This window comes from Rhagoletis pomonella, unplaced genomic scaffold, assembly GCF_013731165.1.
Source record: "Rhagoletis pomonella isolate Grant_MI unplaced genomic scaffold, Rhpom_1.0 Rhpom_scaffold_00002, whole genome shotgun sequence".
Classification (NCBI taxonomy): domain Eukaryota; kingdom Metazoa; phylum Arthropoda; class Insecta; order Diptera; family Tephritidae; genus Rhagoletis; species Rhagoletis pomonella.
The window spans coordinates 75,067,554-75,082,179 of NW_023458556.1; the positions used below are offsets into that span (position 1 = coordinate 75,067,554).

General features: G+C 38.1%; 1 protein-coding gene and 1 long non-coding RNA gene across 3 annotated transcripts in view; one reads left to right on the top strand and one right to left on the bottom strand.

The window, feature by feature from the left end:
• The window catches only part of LOC118734070, a 14,313-nt gene extending 1,374 nt beyond the window's left edge, over positions 1 to 12,939 (top strand). The window contains exons 2-3 of the long non-coding RNA XR_004992326.1: positions 12,383 to 12,502; positions 12,581 to 12,939. This is a non-coding gene — a long non-coding RNA (uncharacterized LOC118734070). The remainder of the gene's footprint in view (positions 1 to 12,382; positions 12,503 to 12,580) is intronic.
• On the bottom strand, positions 2,225 to 3,769 carry LOC118734069 (putative nuclease HARBI1). Of its 2 annotated transcripts, none has more exons than XM_036463762.1 (4): positions 3,237 to 3,769; positions 2,741 to 3,182; positions 2,535 to 2,679; positions 2,225 to 2,475 (listed from the first exon to the last, which is right to left on the bottom strand). In XM_036463762.1, exons 1-4 carry the CDS (start codon positions 3,254 to 3,256, stop codon positions 2,240 to 2,242), a joined length of 843 nt encoding a protein of 280 aa, XP_036319655.1. In that variant the 5' UTR covers positions 3,257 to 3,769; the 3' UTR covers positions 2,225 to 2,239. The 2 variants fall into 2 exon arrangements, with proteins under 2 accessions (XP_036319655.1, XP_036319656.1); XM_036463763.1 differs by having other exon boundaries at positions 2,293 to 2,452; positions 3,237 to 3,615.
• Positions 12,940 to 14,626: the final 1,687 nt, after the last annotated feature.

A 14,626-nucleotide genomic window follows, 5' to 3' on the forward strand; every position in this document is an offset into this window, starting at 1 on the left:
TTAGCTCCTCCACTTGAATATGGGGCAAGACTCAAATCGTCGGCGGTATCGCAAACCGCTTTATCACGGCACCGATTCACTTCTTTAAAAAAATTACTTTTCTTTTACTTAGCACTTCCGCACGTTTACTCTTGCTACGACACCGATTTAACCGCTGCCCGTCACCACTATCTTTTAGATGCCGTTTTCCGCCTCCAGGGCCTTTTATAAGGGTGAATTAGCCGAACACTTTTCACTCAAATAAACCGCAATTCGCACCGAAATCCCATTGCCAGTTATCGCATTAACACGCACACACCTACACCACTCATCAGGACACATGTTGCTAGCGCTACATGATGGGCGACTTTTTATACAATGTTGCCGGCCGAAACCGGTCGGCCTATCGGATGCAATGTGCGCCTAGTGTAATAGTACATAAATAGTGAAATTTTCACATTTAGAATATTTACTAGAGCAAAGAGTTTGGAAGCATATAAAATAAGTTTATTATGTACAGTGTAAATTGCACACAAAAGTCGATGCATCGAAAAAAATACATCGATATATATCGGAAGATCCAACAGCCTAATCATGTATCTCGAAGCGAACGTTCGTTTCGTCTGCCAGACGTTTCGTTCGTGTGTTGGTAGTATGTAAGTCGAAATCGTCTGGCAGCACGAAAACAGCTGATCGTTACGTAGTTTTCGTCTAGTTTGGAATTTTTTAAGGCGAATAGAAGACGAAAGTGAGACGACAATCGTTGAAAACAGACGAAATGTTATTAGTGATCGTTAAGATGGAGGGTTCTGCCAGGAAAAGTAAGAAAATAAAAAAATATAACTTGGTTTAAGGAAATATATTAATATTTATGCTTGTAGCGCTGAAAAAAACTACAACCACTCAATTTGAAGTACTGGTAAAAGAAATGGAGAGAAATCCTGACCTGCCTAGAGGTGTTGCAGTGTTTGGATCTGATCGAGGAAGGGTAGAGGAACGGTGGGAGGAAATTATGAGGAAAATTAATTCTCATGGTCCACCTACAAGAACGGCCGTCGAATGGAAGAAAGTAAGCATAAGTGCATAAATTGTATGTGGTAGATAAATGCTTTCGCACTATTTCCATTTTACTGACATTGAATTTTATTTTATTTTTATTTTTCAAAATATGGGCTGACTTGAAAAGCCGGACAAAAAAGAAGATTGCCGAAAACACACGAAGCCTTACTGCTACCGGTGGTGGCCCATTCCGTCACTCTCCGCTTTCCGAAATGGAGCAGGCCATAGACAGCCTGGTTTTTATTTCAAGGTCAGCAGCCCCGACCGGCAGAGTTTTAGGCATTCCTTCGACGGCGACCTCTAACATGTCAAGACATTCGTCGTTGGAGGAAATGCCTCCTTTACTTGTGACTGAATCGCCAACACTTGACCAACGAAGGCAACAAACAACCACCCTTCAATCTCCTATAAGGCACAACCAACCACCACCAGTGGGAGTAGTGACTCCCACTACACAGACAACCCGTCCTACACCAACGCACACGTTACGTTCCACTAATAGGAAGCGCACCTTCCAAGAGACAGTGGCTGAATCTGCCAAAGTCCAAGCAGAAGCCGCTAAAGTGCAGGCTGAGGCTGCAAAAAAAATGGCAGAGGCATCAATGCTGCAGGTGGATGCAACAAACAAATTAACTGCTGCAGTGGAACGCCAATCTACAATTTTTGAAAAATTTTTGGAGTACTTCCGGAATTATTTTTAATACCACTATTGTGAGAGTATTGAAGTGATATTTTGTTTTTTTTTTGTGTAAATATTTTTTAGATTTAAGTGTGAATTGATATTTTGTTGCATTTACTTAGTTTAGACTGAAAAGATATTTTGTTGAATTTTTATGTAAATATTTTATTAATTTTAAGACAAATGAATTTTGCTGGTGTACCTGAAATCTAGACACACATACTTTATAATAAAACTGCGTTTATAACAAACTCTCTGCTATTCTCATTCTAATAAGGGCAGCTGTATTCGAAATGTTACTGTTTTACTAACAAGATTCTCCATATCTGGGCTCTCCAATGGAATTTGATGTTTGAAAAATATACAAACGTTATGAATAGCACAGCACACATTTACAATTTGGCTGCGTTTCTTTATACATTCCGGATAATCCCATTTCACAGCCGGAATAAACAGAATGCGTTTGAAATATACGTCAACATATCATCAGGAACGTTCTAAAGAATAAATAAACAGAAAAGTTTATTCCAAACGTTCAGAATGAATAAAGAAATTCAGCCTTTGTGTAACTTTTTCTGGTGAATAGTGTAGCCCTCTCGAGCCAATTATACATCGAAATCGATTTTTCAAAACACCGAAACATCTCTCAATTACATTACGAGCTTTCGAGTGCTTTGTGTTGTAAATTCGTCGAATTTCATGTGCTGCGCTTCTGAATGGCGTCATCAAGTATGGCTGCAAGGGGTAACCAGAATCATCTACAAAAACTTTCATTGTCAGTAATAGTTTGATAGCCTTTTTAAGTTTTAAAACTTACCGAGTAGCCATGTGTTGGTTTTTCCATTGTTATAATCAGATTTTAGCTCCTGTTCTGCGTGACTCACATTCCAAACAAATGAATCATGATTCGCCCCTGGATGCCTAGCGTCAACAAATGTGATTACCATGTTGTGATCGCAGATCTGTAAGGAAACTCAGTTTGTGTATATGTATACTTGTAAAGATAGTAAATCATTAACCTACCGCCATTACATTAAGACTGTAAAAACCCTTGCGGTTGAGGTATAAATGGTGGTTGTCACTTCCTGGCGACTTAATACGAACGTGTGTTCCATCAACACAACCAATAACCCCAGGTATTCCGTATTTCTCAAAGAAATATTCTTTAACTGCATTTTCCTCATCGATGTTTCTCCTAAAATTCACCCATTTCTGGCAAAAATGGTCCTCAAAAATATTTAGGCATTCCCTGATCACGTTGGCTGCAGTTGACTGCCCCATCGACGAAATATTTTCGTTACCAACATATTTTTGGTAACTGCCGGTGGCGAGAAATCTTAAAAAAGTCCCGAGTTTTAGCTGGTGCGATAGGTGGGTGCTTCTATGTGATGGAGCCATGTGCTCTTTTAATTCGTTTAATATGTATTGGAATATTTCTTTATTGATTCGGAAATTTGCAACAAATCTAGAAACGAATACATTGTAGCATACAAAAATGATTTGCTAATCTTGAACTTACTCAGTCTCAGGTAGTTCCATTACATTGGTGTGGTCTCGCAATCTCCTCCTCTGTATCCGCCTTTCCCTTTCTTCGGATTCCTCGGCGTCTATTAGCGCTATAGCAATACATTTTTAAAAATTTATTTTCCTTATATTTCTTTCCGCAACACAACCAAAACACTTTTAAGCAAAACCAAAATGTAAACAATTCCGATGTTGCCGATTTAAAATAAAATGCATTGAAATAAGCTATTAGAAATCTAAGAAAAACTCTTTGGAAGTACATCAAAATTTCATCCGGCAACATCATACAACGTAACCGAGACGATTGCAACGTAATCGACGTAAAGACAAGACGAAGACGAACGACAGAGTTACAAAAGCAATCCGTGACGATATCGCCTACAGACGAATCGTTCGTGCGGCCTATCGTTCGAGATACATAATAAGGCTGCCAAAGCATCGGTTTTATTCGATGCATCGAATATCAAACATCGATGTTTCTGATGCATCGATATTTTTTCTGAATCCTTCACTTGACGTTTCCTGCTGTCGAATACGGTCGGTGTTACAGTAGCTACACACGACGAGCAAATCCGCGCACATGCGCGGCTTGCGGGTCATGCTCGTCGTTTGTAGCGTGGTTTGCGAGCATCGCATTGGAAACAAAAACAACAACCTCACTTTGTGTTGATGCTTGCAGTGTGCACATCGCGGTTAAATGCATCCAAGCCATGTGCGTTAATTGAATTTTTGATAAATGAGGCTAAATTACTATATGTATATGTATGTACATACATATAAGTAAAATATAAATAAATTTAAGTAACACATACATAAAAAACCCTAAGTCATAAGTATTTCAATTGCATCATCCGCGTCTTTCCTTTCCATGTTTACGCTTTGAGTACAAAATTTCTTATGAGCCGCTCGCCGTCTGTAGCAAACGACAGCGAGCATGTTGGCGCACATGTGCGCGGATATGCTCGTCGTGTGTAGATACTGTTATGCAGACAAACTTTTGTTTGGCAAATTAAATGGCGGCTGCTTACGGCGCGTTTACATTAGACAATGAAGACAATAAAGAAACACGTTGAGTTGTCAAAACGCTGATAATTGTATCCGTGGCGTAGGCATCCTAACAATAGTTAAGACAATTCATTTTGAGCAAAATGTCGAACGTGAACGTTGAATTATAAGTTGCAGAAATCCGCATTTCGCCCGAGCTATTTAACTTAGGGTTTACACCGGACAATATTGTCAAGACAATTATGTCAAAATTATGTGTTTGTTGTAAACACGGCGAATTCATATTACAACAAACACATCATTTTGACACAATTGTCTTGACAATATGGTCCGGTGTAAACCCTAAGTAAGCTAAAAACTAAAAAATAATAAAGAAGAGACAAAATTATGGGCTGTTTTTGCTTACGCGTAAAAGCACATTTAGCGCGTTTAGCTCTAAATGCTACTCTAAATGTACATACATACAAAATTCATCACCTAAATGCAACTAAATGCAACTCCATTTTTGCATTAAGAATCTAAATGCTAAGAGCGACCCTGTGGTCAGTGTTGCCAGGTCTTCGGCATGAGAAAACGTCCCTCTTGGTCTGAAAAAACCTCATTTCGTACCCAAAAACGTCTTTTTCAAATGTATGCACTCAGAATTGTTCTTATTAAACTTTTATTGTATACAAAGGTACACAAGTATATATGTAAGGTATATTAAAATGTCATTTCGACAGAGCACATTTAAAATTCATTGTAAACTGGTTTGAGATCGTTAATATAAAAAAAATTGTATAAATATCGTCGTTTAAAGTACAAAACCGCGTATCGTCATTCTGCAAACCGCGTAACTGACATTGGCTGCCAAAAATTGGATTTGCTCACACAATCTCTTGGCTCAATCCTTATCCATTCGTCCTGAAATATACTAGCCAGAAATGCGATTGCTTTATAAAAAAGAGAACCATTTTGAAATATGAGTGTTTTTACCCTCTAGAAAATAATTTCTACAACTTCACATACGCGGTTTTGCATTTTGTTGATACGCGGTTTTGCACTTTAAACGACGATATGTACACTTGTGATCACCTGATTAAGTCATCAATATTTTGTTCGATTGTGGCTTTTCTTTTGTTTATTTAATGTTTATTATTTTTCCATAAAAGCCTAGCTCATTATATAACAAACAAGATATAAATCCACATTTAAAACTTTGTGCAAAAATTATAAAAAAAATCTGCAAAGTTTCAGCTAGATTTTCAACTTTTTATTCAGATTTTTAAGAATTTTTGTGAGTATGCAGTTTGATAGCCCTTTATTTTCCAGGGTAATAATGTCCAAGTTTTAAATTGCTAAAGAATCGCGTTGATTTTTAATATTTTTTTACTCTTGTAGACATTTGGTTAGGTGGTCGGTTGTTGAAAATGCTAAACTACGTTCTGCTAAGAAGGAGCATAGCAATATTTCAGCCTTTTTTGCGCTCATTGCATTTTCAATGAAGTCTTAAAAAAGTCGCTTACTTTTTTCTAACTTTTTATGCTGCTACAGCTTTTTTGGTGCTTTTGCGAACGTGCAATAGATGAGCTCTTCCTGATTTGGTTTTTAATGTGCAATTGCAAACATTGCAATAAGCCTCGTAACCTCAAGTGTTTACAAAACCAGCCTTTGAAAGCGGGATCCTTAGTCCCAGAATCAAAAAAAAAAAATGCGCGCTCGCTTGGTTTGCATCGTATTTAAGTCATTTGCGTCCAATGGATATATACCTTTTGAAGAAACTGCTGCAAAAAACAAAGCTTGTAAAGAGTTATTAAGAAAATAATTCGAAATCAGTTCTACTTACAAGATTTAGTAACAGAGAAAAATTACTGGGAAGTTAAAAAACGTAATTTTTTGCACAAAAAACGTCCGAACGTCAACAAAATAAAAAACAACGTCCAAATGATGATGGAAATCTGGATCAATTTATGATCAACTCTGATTGTTTTGTTTCCTAATTAAGTGAGGAAATTTTAATTAACATTTAATTTTCGGTTATGGTTAAAACAATTCAAGATTTAAAATTGAATTTTTGGTTTAAAATGTATTTTTTCCTTTTCAGTAGGGTTTTTTGCACATTATCTTTTCCGTGAGAATTGATTGTAATAGATACGGATCTGAATAAGCGACTGGAATACGGCTGTTTGTCAAAAGCATACGATTTCGAACTCGCGTAAATGTACATTTGCTAAATGCGGTAGCATGAACGCTCTTCGAAAACATATGTTCGAAAGTGCTAAATGTTGCATTTTAAATGCAGCAAAAACACACACACATCAGCGTCTCTGGAGTTATTTTAGTTCTTTTGTTATGAATTTCTCTTCTTTCTTGCACAAGACGTCAAAATTATTGTCTACATGCGTCAAATCATTGTCCGATTTACTGTCTTGAAAATAATCAAGACAGTGATTGAGGCAATTGGAAAAGTATGCATATATTCAGGGCTATCACGGAATCCATCGTAGAAAATCTACGAATCCGAATGCCTGCTACGAATACGAAAAAATTGCTATCACTGAATCCGAGTGAACTCGAAAATATCGTTGCCAGCTTTGAATGCTGATTCGAAATTAGCTAGTGCAAAAGAAATAATAGACATTTACGTATGCCATTTTGCTCACGCTGCCCCAGAAGTCACAATGGCCGAGTGGGCAAAGCACTAGACTGCTAGTTGAGAGATCCGGGTTCGATTCCGAGTCGTCGGGCAGTGGAGATTTTTTTCTTTTTTTATTTAATTTTTGTTTATTTTTTAATAAATATTTTTTTTTAAGTTTATTTTTAGCTTAGATGTTATTATTTTAAATAGATTTTTTTTTTTAATAAATTTTTATGATATTAAAGTAATTAGGTTTATTTCCTAATAAATTGTTGCTAAACTATTATTTCCTCGATTCATGCAAAATATTAATTCATTAAATAGCGTCTAGCAGGTGAATGCATGTATGTACATATGTATGTATGTATGGCATTGGTATTTTACGTCTACGTTTACACAAATATATGGAATTATATCAAACTATAACAAATTTGGAGTGTAATAAATATTTAATATTAAAAATATTGCAGCTTTCGTCCACTATTTTTAAGATTGAGTGATTTTAAATTTTTTTCCGACAGCATAATCTCGTCGTAGAGTATCTGTACGAATCTTCATTACGAACGGATTCAATGAAGGCGCTCTACGAATTTCGAATTTACGTTCGTAGCTATTCGGATTCTATGATAGCACTTTCGTAGATTTCACGAAAATCGAAGCTACGATGGATTCTGTGATAGCCCTGATTAGTGAAAAGGTGTGCATGTATTGTCATGGCAGTATTGCCCGGTGTAAACCCAAAATTAGTTTGCTCTGATGTGGTTACGTCGAGTTACGCACAAGGTTGCACATTAGGTCCATTCCTTATCTTTTCGGACTAAAATCTGAAAAGTGTCAAAATGCAAGAGCTTAAGCAAAATGCGCCCACTAAAAGATAATAACAGGAAAAAGTAAAGAAAAAGGCAAAAAACCAAATTTTTAGTCCAAAGAATGGCAGCAACAAAACTAACGTCAAATAAGAATAGAAATTATGTACAAAACACATTCACACAAGCACAAGCACAATAAACATTTGGTTGGTTGGTTGGTTGGTTGGTTGGTAGAAGCGTCGCCGGGGTATGTTCCCAGGACCCAATTAGTGCTGAAAGCACAATTTTGATACGCTTTCTCTGGGACCCCTGATTTTATCTGCTTTCATGATTCGTTGGGTTCGTCAAACCATTTAGATTTACCAATGAATCTATTTAGGTTAGTAATGGTGAATTTGAAAATTTCCCAAAGATTTTGGATGGAAAAACTCCCGAGTGTGATCTGCCTTATTTGTGCCAATGCTGGGCACTCGCAAAGATAGTGAAGGACTGTTTCCTTACTTCCCACAAGATTACAGCTACGGCACCGAGGGTTATACGGAAGGCCCATTCTAGCTGCATGTTCACCAATGGGCCAATGTCCCGTTATCGTGGCTATTAATTTGACTATATCTTTCCTCGACCTCTTGAGAAGTTCTTCTGTCTTTGGCTTGTCCTAGTGCGGCCATATGTACCTTGCAGTTTTGCAGGTTTGAAGGTTGTTCCAACGTGTATCAGCCATACGTGTGAATTGCAGACGCAGTTCCCTTTTGATGAGTCCGAGTGGACAATTTATAGTTTCTGCTTCGGATTCATCCAAAGATGCTTCGCCCTTAGCCAACTCGTCAGCCCTCAGATTTCCGTGTATGTTCCTATGGCCGGGAACCCAGCCACCGAGCTTAACGCACATTTGCAATCTCTGACTGTTTTGGATTTTGTTACCGGTGAGGCAAGTACCAGAAGTGCCGCTTGGCTATCTGAGAAAATGTATGCTTTTTGTACACCTACGCAGTTCCTCTCTAGTGCTTTACAGGCCCTTACGATGCCCAGTACTTCCGCTTGGAAGATGCTAGCAAAGTCAGGTAGTCGAAACGACAGAGAGACATTCAGCGTTTCAGAGAACACCCCCGCACCCACACCGCAGTCCATTTTGGACCCGCCAGTATAGATTTCAGTGGAATTCTCCTCGACTATCCTGCGCCTACTCCAATCCCGTCTTGAAGGAAACTTCACCTGAAAGCTTTTCCTGAAATCTGTCGTAGGAGGTATATAATCTGATTGTTTCCCTGATTCGATAAGCTTGTCAAGAATACCACTATGGCCGTGCTGCAGCGCCCTCCAGCAGCCTGACTCTTTGAGTCTGACTGCCGCAGATGCAGCAGTTTCGCGGATATAGAGTTCTATGGGTAGTTGATGCAGGATTACATTAAGCGCACCAGTTGGACACGACTTAATTGCCCCTGTAGCACCTGCACAAGCTGCTCTTTGTATACTGCCTAATTTCCTGACGTTGTATTGTTTATCTAGTGCTGGCCACCAAACTAACGCTGCATACTTTGGTATTGGTCGTATGATAGCCGTGTACATCCAGAGGACAAGCTTTGTCTTCAATCCACAGTTCCTACTGAATATTCTTTTACATGTATAATAAGTTGTGTAGGCTCTCTCAACCCGCCTCTCTATATTTGTCTTCCAGCTCAGCTTGGTGTCTAATACGACACCCAAGTATTTAGCCTCGAAGGGCAATGTGAGAGACGTTCCATTAAGGGAGGGAAGCATGAATTGTGGTATTTTTGTTTTATTGGTGAACAGCATCAGTTCCGTCTTGCTAGGGTTGACACCCAGTCCACTTTTTGTAGCCCAGGTGTTTAGCCGGAGCAAAGCTCCCTCTAGGATTTCACTAATTGTTGACGGGAAGAGACCTGCTACCGCCACCACTACATCATCTGCATATGCTACTACTTTCACTCCACCTTTGTTGAGATCCAATAGAATGTCGTTCAGTACCACCACCCATAGTAGCGGATCCAGAACTCCCCCTTGGGGAGTGCCTCTATGTGCATAACGGGATAGCGTGACTGAGCCAATGGTTGAAATTATGATTCTGTTTCTGAGCATTTGTTCGATCCACTCGCATATGTGGTCAGATATTCCCACCTTCATAAGATATCGAACAATTCCTTCGACTGTTATGTTATTGAAGGCCCCCTCTATGTCGAGGAATGCCGCCAAAGTGTACTGCTTTTAATGGAGTGATTTTTCTATGGTGCCCACGACTTCATGAAGGGCAATTTCAGTTGACCTTACTTACTCACTTACTATGTCCATTATTTTTTGTCTCCTTCCATTTTCAATTCACTTTTTTACTTTTTAGATTATTACCACTTTTTGTGTATTCTTTAATTTCCGTTAATTTAAATTTAATTGAGTTTGACACTTTTCAAGATTTTGCTAGCAAAAATTCTTCTGGCTAAATCTGACTACTTCGGACTGAAGAGAGTCACTCTCACTGAGTGTTGCTCTCTCATTTTTGCTGTCATTTTCGAGTTAAGGAACGCTTTTTGGACTAAATCTGACTACTTCGGACTTTTTCTGACTATGTCTGGGAGATAAGGAACGCAACTATTGGTTGTGGTTTTTATGGTTATTGCCAAACGAAATGAAAATTGCAGATGTACACATCGTGCAAAACTTTATATTTTTAATAATATTGAATATGCAATTAAGAGTGCCCTAAACTTAGAAGCTCCTAAAACATAAATTCAGTCCTCTGTCATTCGGTATCACTGCAATTTTTGTGTATAAAAATAATAACCTACAATTTTGTGTATGGCAACACTAATTTTACAGCAGTTTGACCAAGGCGCATCAATTAGACTGCGTTTATACACGAAAACTTTTGTCGCCGCGATTTTTCACATTCCCTTTTGGTGTTGCTCGTTTCATTTACACACGGAGATTTGTGTGTATGCAATTGTTGTTGTCAGCTGTGAACAGCGGTTCAATTTACACAGGCGAACGAGAGCACAAAGCGTGTTGCCCGAGCACGAGCAACTCGGTGCCCCTCTCCTTTCCTCGTCCCGCTCTCTCCAACAAACGTCGAGTTGCGGCAACAAAAATCGCCGTGTGTAAATGAGCACTTACCATGATGCAATAATACAAGGTGATATCGGTTGGCAACTTCTCGCTCTAATTCCGCCATATTGACTGCCTTAGCTGAAACAGTGTTACTTCTTTAACAATTCTTTGCGTAATAATATGGTTGACTTTTTTTTTTTTTTTCTCAGTATACACATTTTGTTTTCTCAAAAAGGTATTATATCTTATTTTATTTCATTTCATTGCGAATATACTATAAAAAAGCAAATTTTGTTTAGAAGAAAATATGAAATATATATAATATATTTTCCCCCCAAATGGGGATTAATTTCTTCCCCTTTTTCTTCTCATTCTACTGAGCTAAGGCAGTGTCAAATCGAGCTGTCACAGCTGATACCACCTTGTTTTATTGCATCATGATCAATTACAGGTGATAGCGATAGAAGCTATGCTTCTTCTTATGAGCACGCTTGTGTCAAATTATCATCTGTTTTGCTTTGTTTACATATCCGTGTATACATACACATATACGCAAATATATACCCTGCAAACAAATGCTCCCGAAATCTTTAAGAGTATAGGAAATTTGTTACGATTCTTTTAGGAATCTTTAAAGAAAAACATATGAAGCGGTTGACAAGAATTAGTAAAGAAATTTCTGTACGATTTCTTAAAGAAAATTCTTAAAAAAAAATTGTGAAACCTTTCAGAATTCTATGAAATCCTGGTATGCAGGGTATACATATACATACGAATATGAATAGATAAAGAAGATGTTGATGACACAAGGAGTTCATACCAACGGTAAATGTTGTTTTTGTACGATTGCTACAACCTGAATCATGAGTTTGACCAAACAAAATTAGTCCCCTTTCAGACACGTCAAGTCTTGCTTTCAAGTCTGCTCGTTCGTAGGCGAAGGAGGTGAGAAGAGAGGGGAAGAGTACAGATACCTCCGTACCGTCAATTCGTTGCAAGTTTTCTTGTCTCTTTTGATCTTTTCGTTGCTTCCCATTTAAAGAACCAAGGACTTGAATTCAATTAAAATTGACGCGTGTGGAAGCAAATAGAAAACACAAAAGAGAATGCGAAAAAAATTGCTTTCAAGACTTGACGTGTCTGAAAGGAGACTTAGTTTGCTGTGAGAGTCGCCAAACTTGCTCTCTCCGAGTTTGCTGCAACAACAATTGCACGCAGGCTGACAAACAAAATGTCTGCATTACACTTGCTACACACGACGAACGTGTGCACGCACATGTGCGCCAACATGCTCGCTGTCGTTTGCCACAGACGGTGAGCGGCACATATGTGATTTTGTCCTGATAGCGTAAAGATGGGTAGCAAAGACGCGGGTGATGAAATTCAAATGCTTATGACTTAGGTTTTTTTATTTATGTGTTACTTAAATTTATTTATATTTCACTTCTATGTATGCACATACATATACATATAGTAATTTAGTCTCATTTATCAAAAATCCACTAATGTACATGGCTTGGCTGCACTTATCCGCCGATGTGCACACTGCAAGCATCAACACCATGATTCAATAATACAAGGTTGGATAACCTGGCAGTTGTCTCGCTCCCGCATTCTGCCTTAGCCTATGTTGCTTTCTTTTTTGATTTATAGAAACTACTACTAAAATACAAGGGGAAATATTGTGTTCGTATAAAAAGTTCAACAGGCAACACTGCCGATATTTTCATCGATTGTTTTGTGGAAATTCATTGTCTTATTACGCAAATTCAAGTAAGGTTGCCAAAAAAATCTAAAATAATGGAAATATTTTGAATTAAAACAATAATTTACATATGTATTTCTTTGCAGAGTCTCTTATTCACATTTCGTATTAAAGAACTAGAGTTTTACAAGACGTAAAGTTTTGCATATTTACAAGTAAGTATACCACACCATAAAAGTGAAAGTGCAAATATTAATAAATTGTGCAAATATTAATAATTTGTGTGCCCGTCTACATTCGCTGGTGCTGCGATTTTTATATACTTCCAGGATTCTAATCTGATCGCAGGTACAACTTTTTCCTTACCGCAAGCTCAACATCATCGCAGCGCAACCCACTTTTAGCGCAAGGCCTTTACAATATCGCACACCGTGTTCAAAAGAGTCACAACTCAAATAATAAGTTTGTAAGAAAATGCGAAAAACTATTTCTTAGCACATGGTAATCACACGTACAAGGGCGACTTTACCTTAGATGTTTTTTTTTAAACAAATTATAAAAAAAAATTTTCTGCAGCTTTTGCTGAAAGTTAAATAGAAGCTCTGTGCATAATTTCAAAAGTTACAAATTTTGAGTTGTGACTCTTTTGAAGACGGTGTGCGATATACTGGTGTTTTGTATGTAAGTTTTAATAAGTGGAAAAAGTCTAGTGTACTAACCGTTCATCTATAGAAAACCCAAAAAAAGTACAAAACGTTAAAATTAAATTTTAACTTGTAACGTAGCTTCGCCTACGCTACAATAAGATATTCGACACCACCCTAGCATGCGCCTTACAACTGCACATAGGTACAAATATATAAACATACATACATACATACTATTAAAGGCATTTGCACCGCTCGACTTGTTCTTACTGAATACAGGTAACAAAAACACTTTTGAGAAAAATGGCAGGGGCTCAGTCGTTGACACTGCATTTTGCACCCAATCACTGGCACCAAAAAACCACTTGGAAGATTAGTGACATTTATACCCAGAGTGATCATTTAGCGATTTTAATTGAAATCTGTGATGTAAGAAACACTTCTAGCAGATGTTTCAAAAAGTATGGTAAAGGATGGTATAAAGAATCGTTCGACCCAAATATGTTTAAACTAGTACTGGATGGTATCAGAGACGTTAGTGAAACACCAGATAATGCGGAAGCTCTTTCAGAAAAGCTCTCAAAAGCTGTTATCAGGGCATGTGATGCGTCAATGAGCAAAAAGGGCAACAAAATTACAAGAAAAACCCGCTTTCTGGTGGACACCGGAAATAGCTGAGCTTCGATCTGAATGCAATAAAGCCAGAAGAAAATGTCAGCGAATAAGAACGGACGCCCAAAGAGACCATTTTAAATCTTTACGGAAACGGTTAAAGGTTGCAATTAAAAATAGCAAGAAAGCGTGTTTTAAAGACTTGTGTAACGAAATTGATGAATACCCGTGGGGCGGTGCCTACAAAGTCGTTATGAAAAAATTCAACAGTAGCCAAATGCAGACACCTACTTGCCCGGTACTACTTAAAAAAATAGTAGAAACACTGTTCCCGAAAGCGGAAACTAGCCCAGGGCCTGTACCAAGTGAAACACATACAAATGTTTACTATCCGCCACTTGAGCCTGATGAAATCAAATGCGCGGCCAAACGGCTAAAGAACAATAAATCTCCAGGTCCTGATGGTATTCCCAACATTGCTATTAAAACTGCAGTTGACGACTCTCCGTCAGCGTTTTTAAAAGTGTTCGACTCCTGTCTTCGTAGCGGAGTATTCCCGAATACGTGGAAGAAGCAAAGATTAGTCTTACTTCCAAAGCCCAATAAACCACAAGGTGAACCTAGTTCTTATAGACCCCTATGTATGTTGGATTCCTTAGGTAAGTTACTCGAACGCATCGTTTGCAATCGCTTGTGGCAGCATATCGATACCAAAGAATGTCTGTCAGACACTCAATTCGGGTTTCGAAAGGGTAGGTCAACTGTCGATGCTATTCGCAACGTTACCGACATTGCCGAAGAAGCTATTAAGGGTAAGCGTTGAAAAAATGGGTCCAAGGAATATTTTGCTGTAGTCACCCTAGATGTAAAAAATTCTTTTAACTCGTTGAGCTGGTCGCACATTATAAATGCGTTAAAAATTATTCATACACC

Coding starts and splice junctions, on each gene's coding strand:
- LOC118734069 (XM_036463762.1), bottom strand. CDS start 3,256: ATGGAACTACCTGAGACTGA. Junction 3,183..3,236: donor ATGGAACTACCTGAGACTGA/GTAAGTTCAAGA, acceptor ATTCGTTTCTAG/ATTTGTTGCAAATTTCCGAA. Junction 2,680..2,740: donor ACAGTCTTAATGTAATGGCG/GTAGGTTAATGA, acceptor GTTTCCTTACAG/ATCTGCGATCACAACATGGT.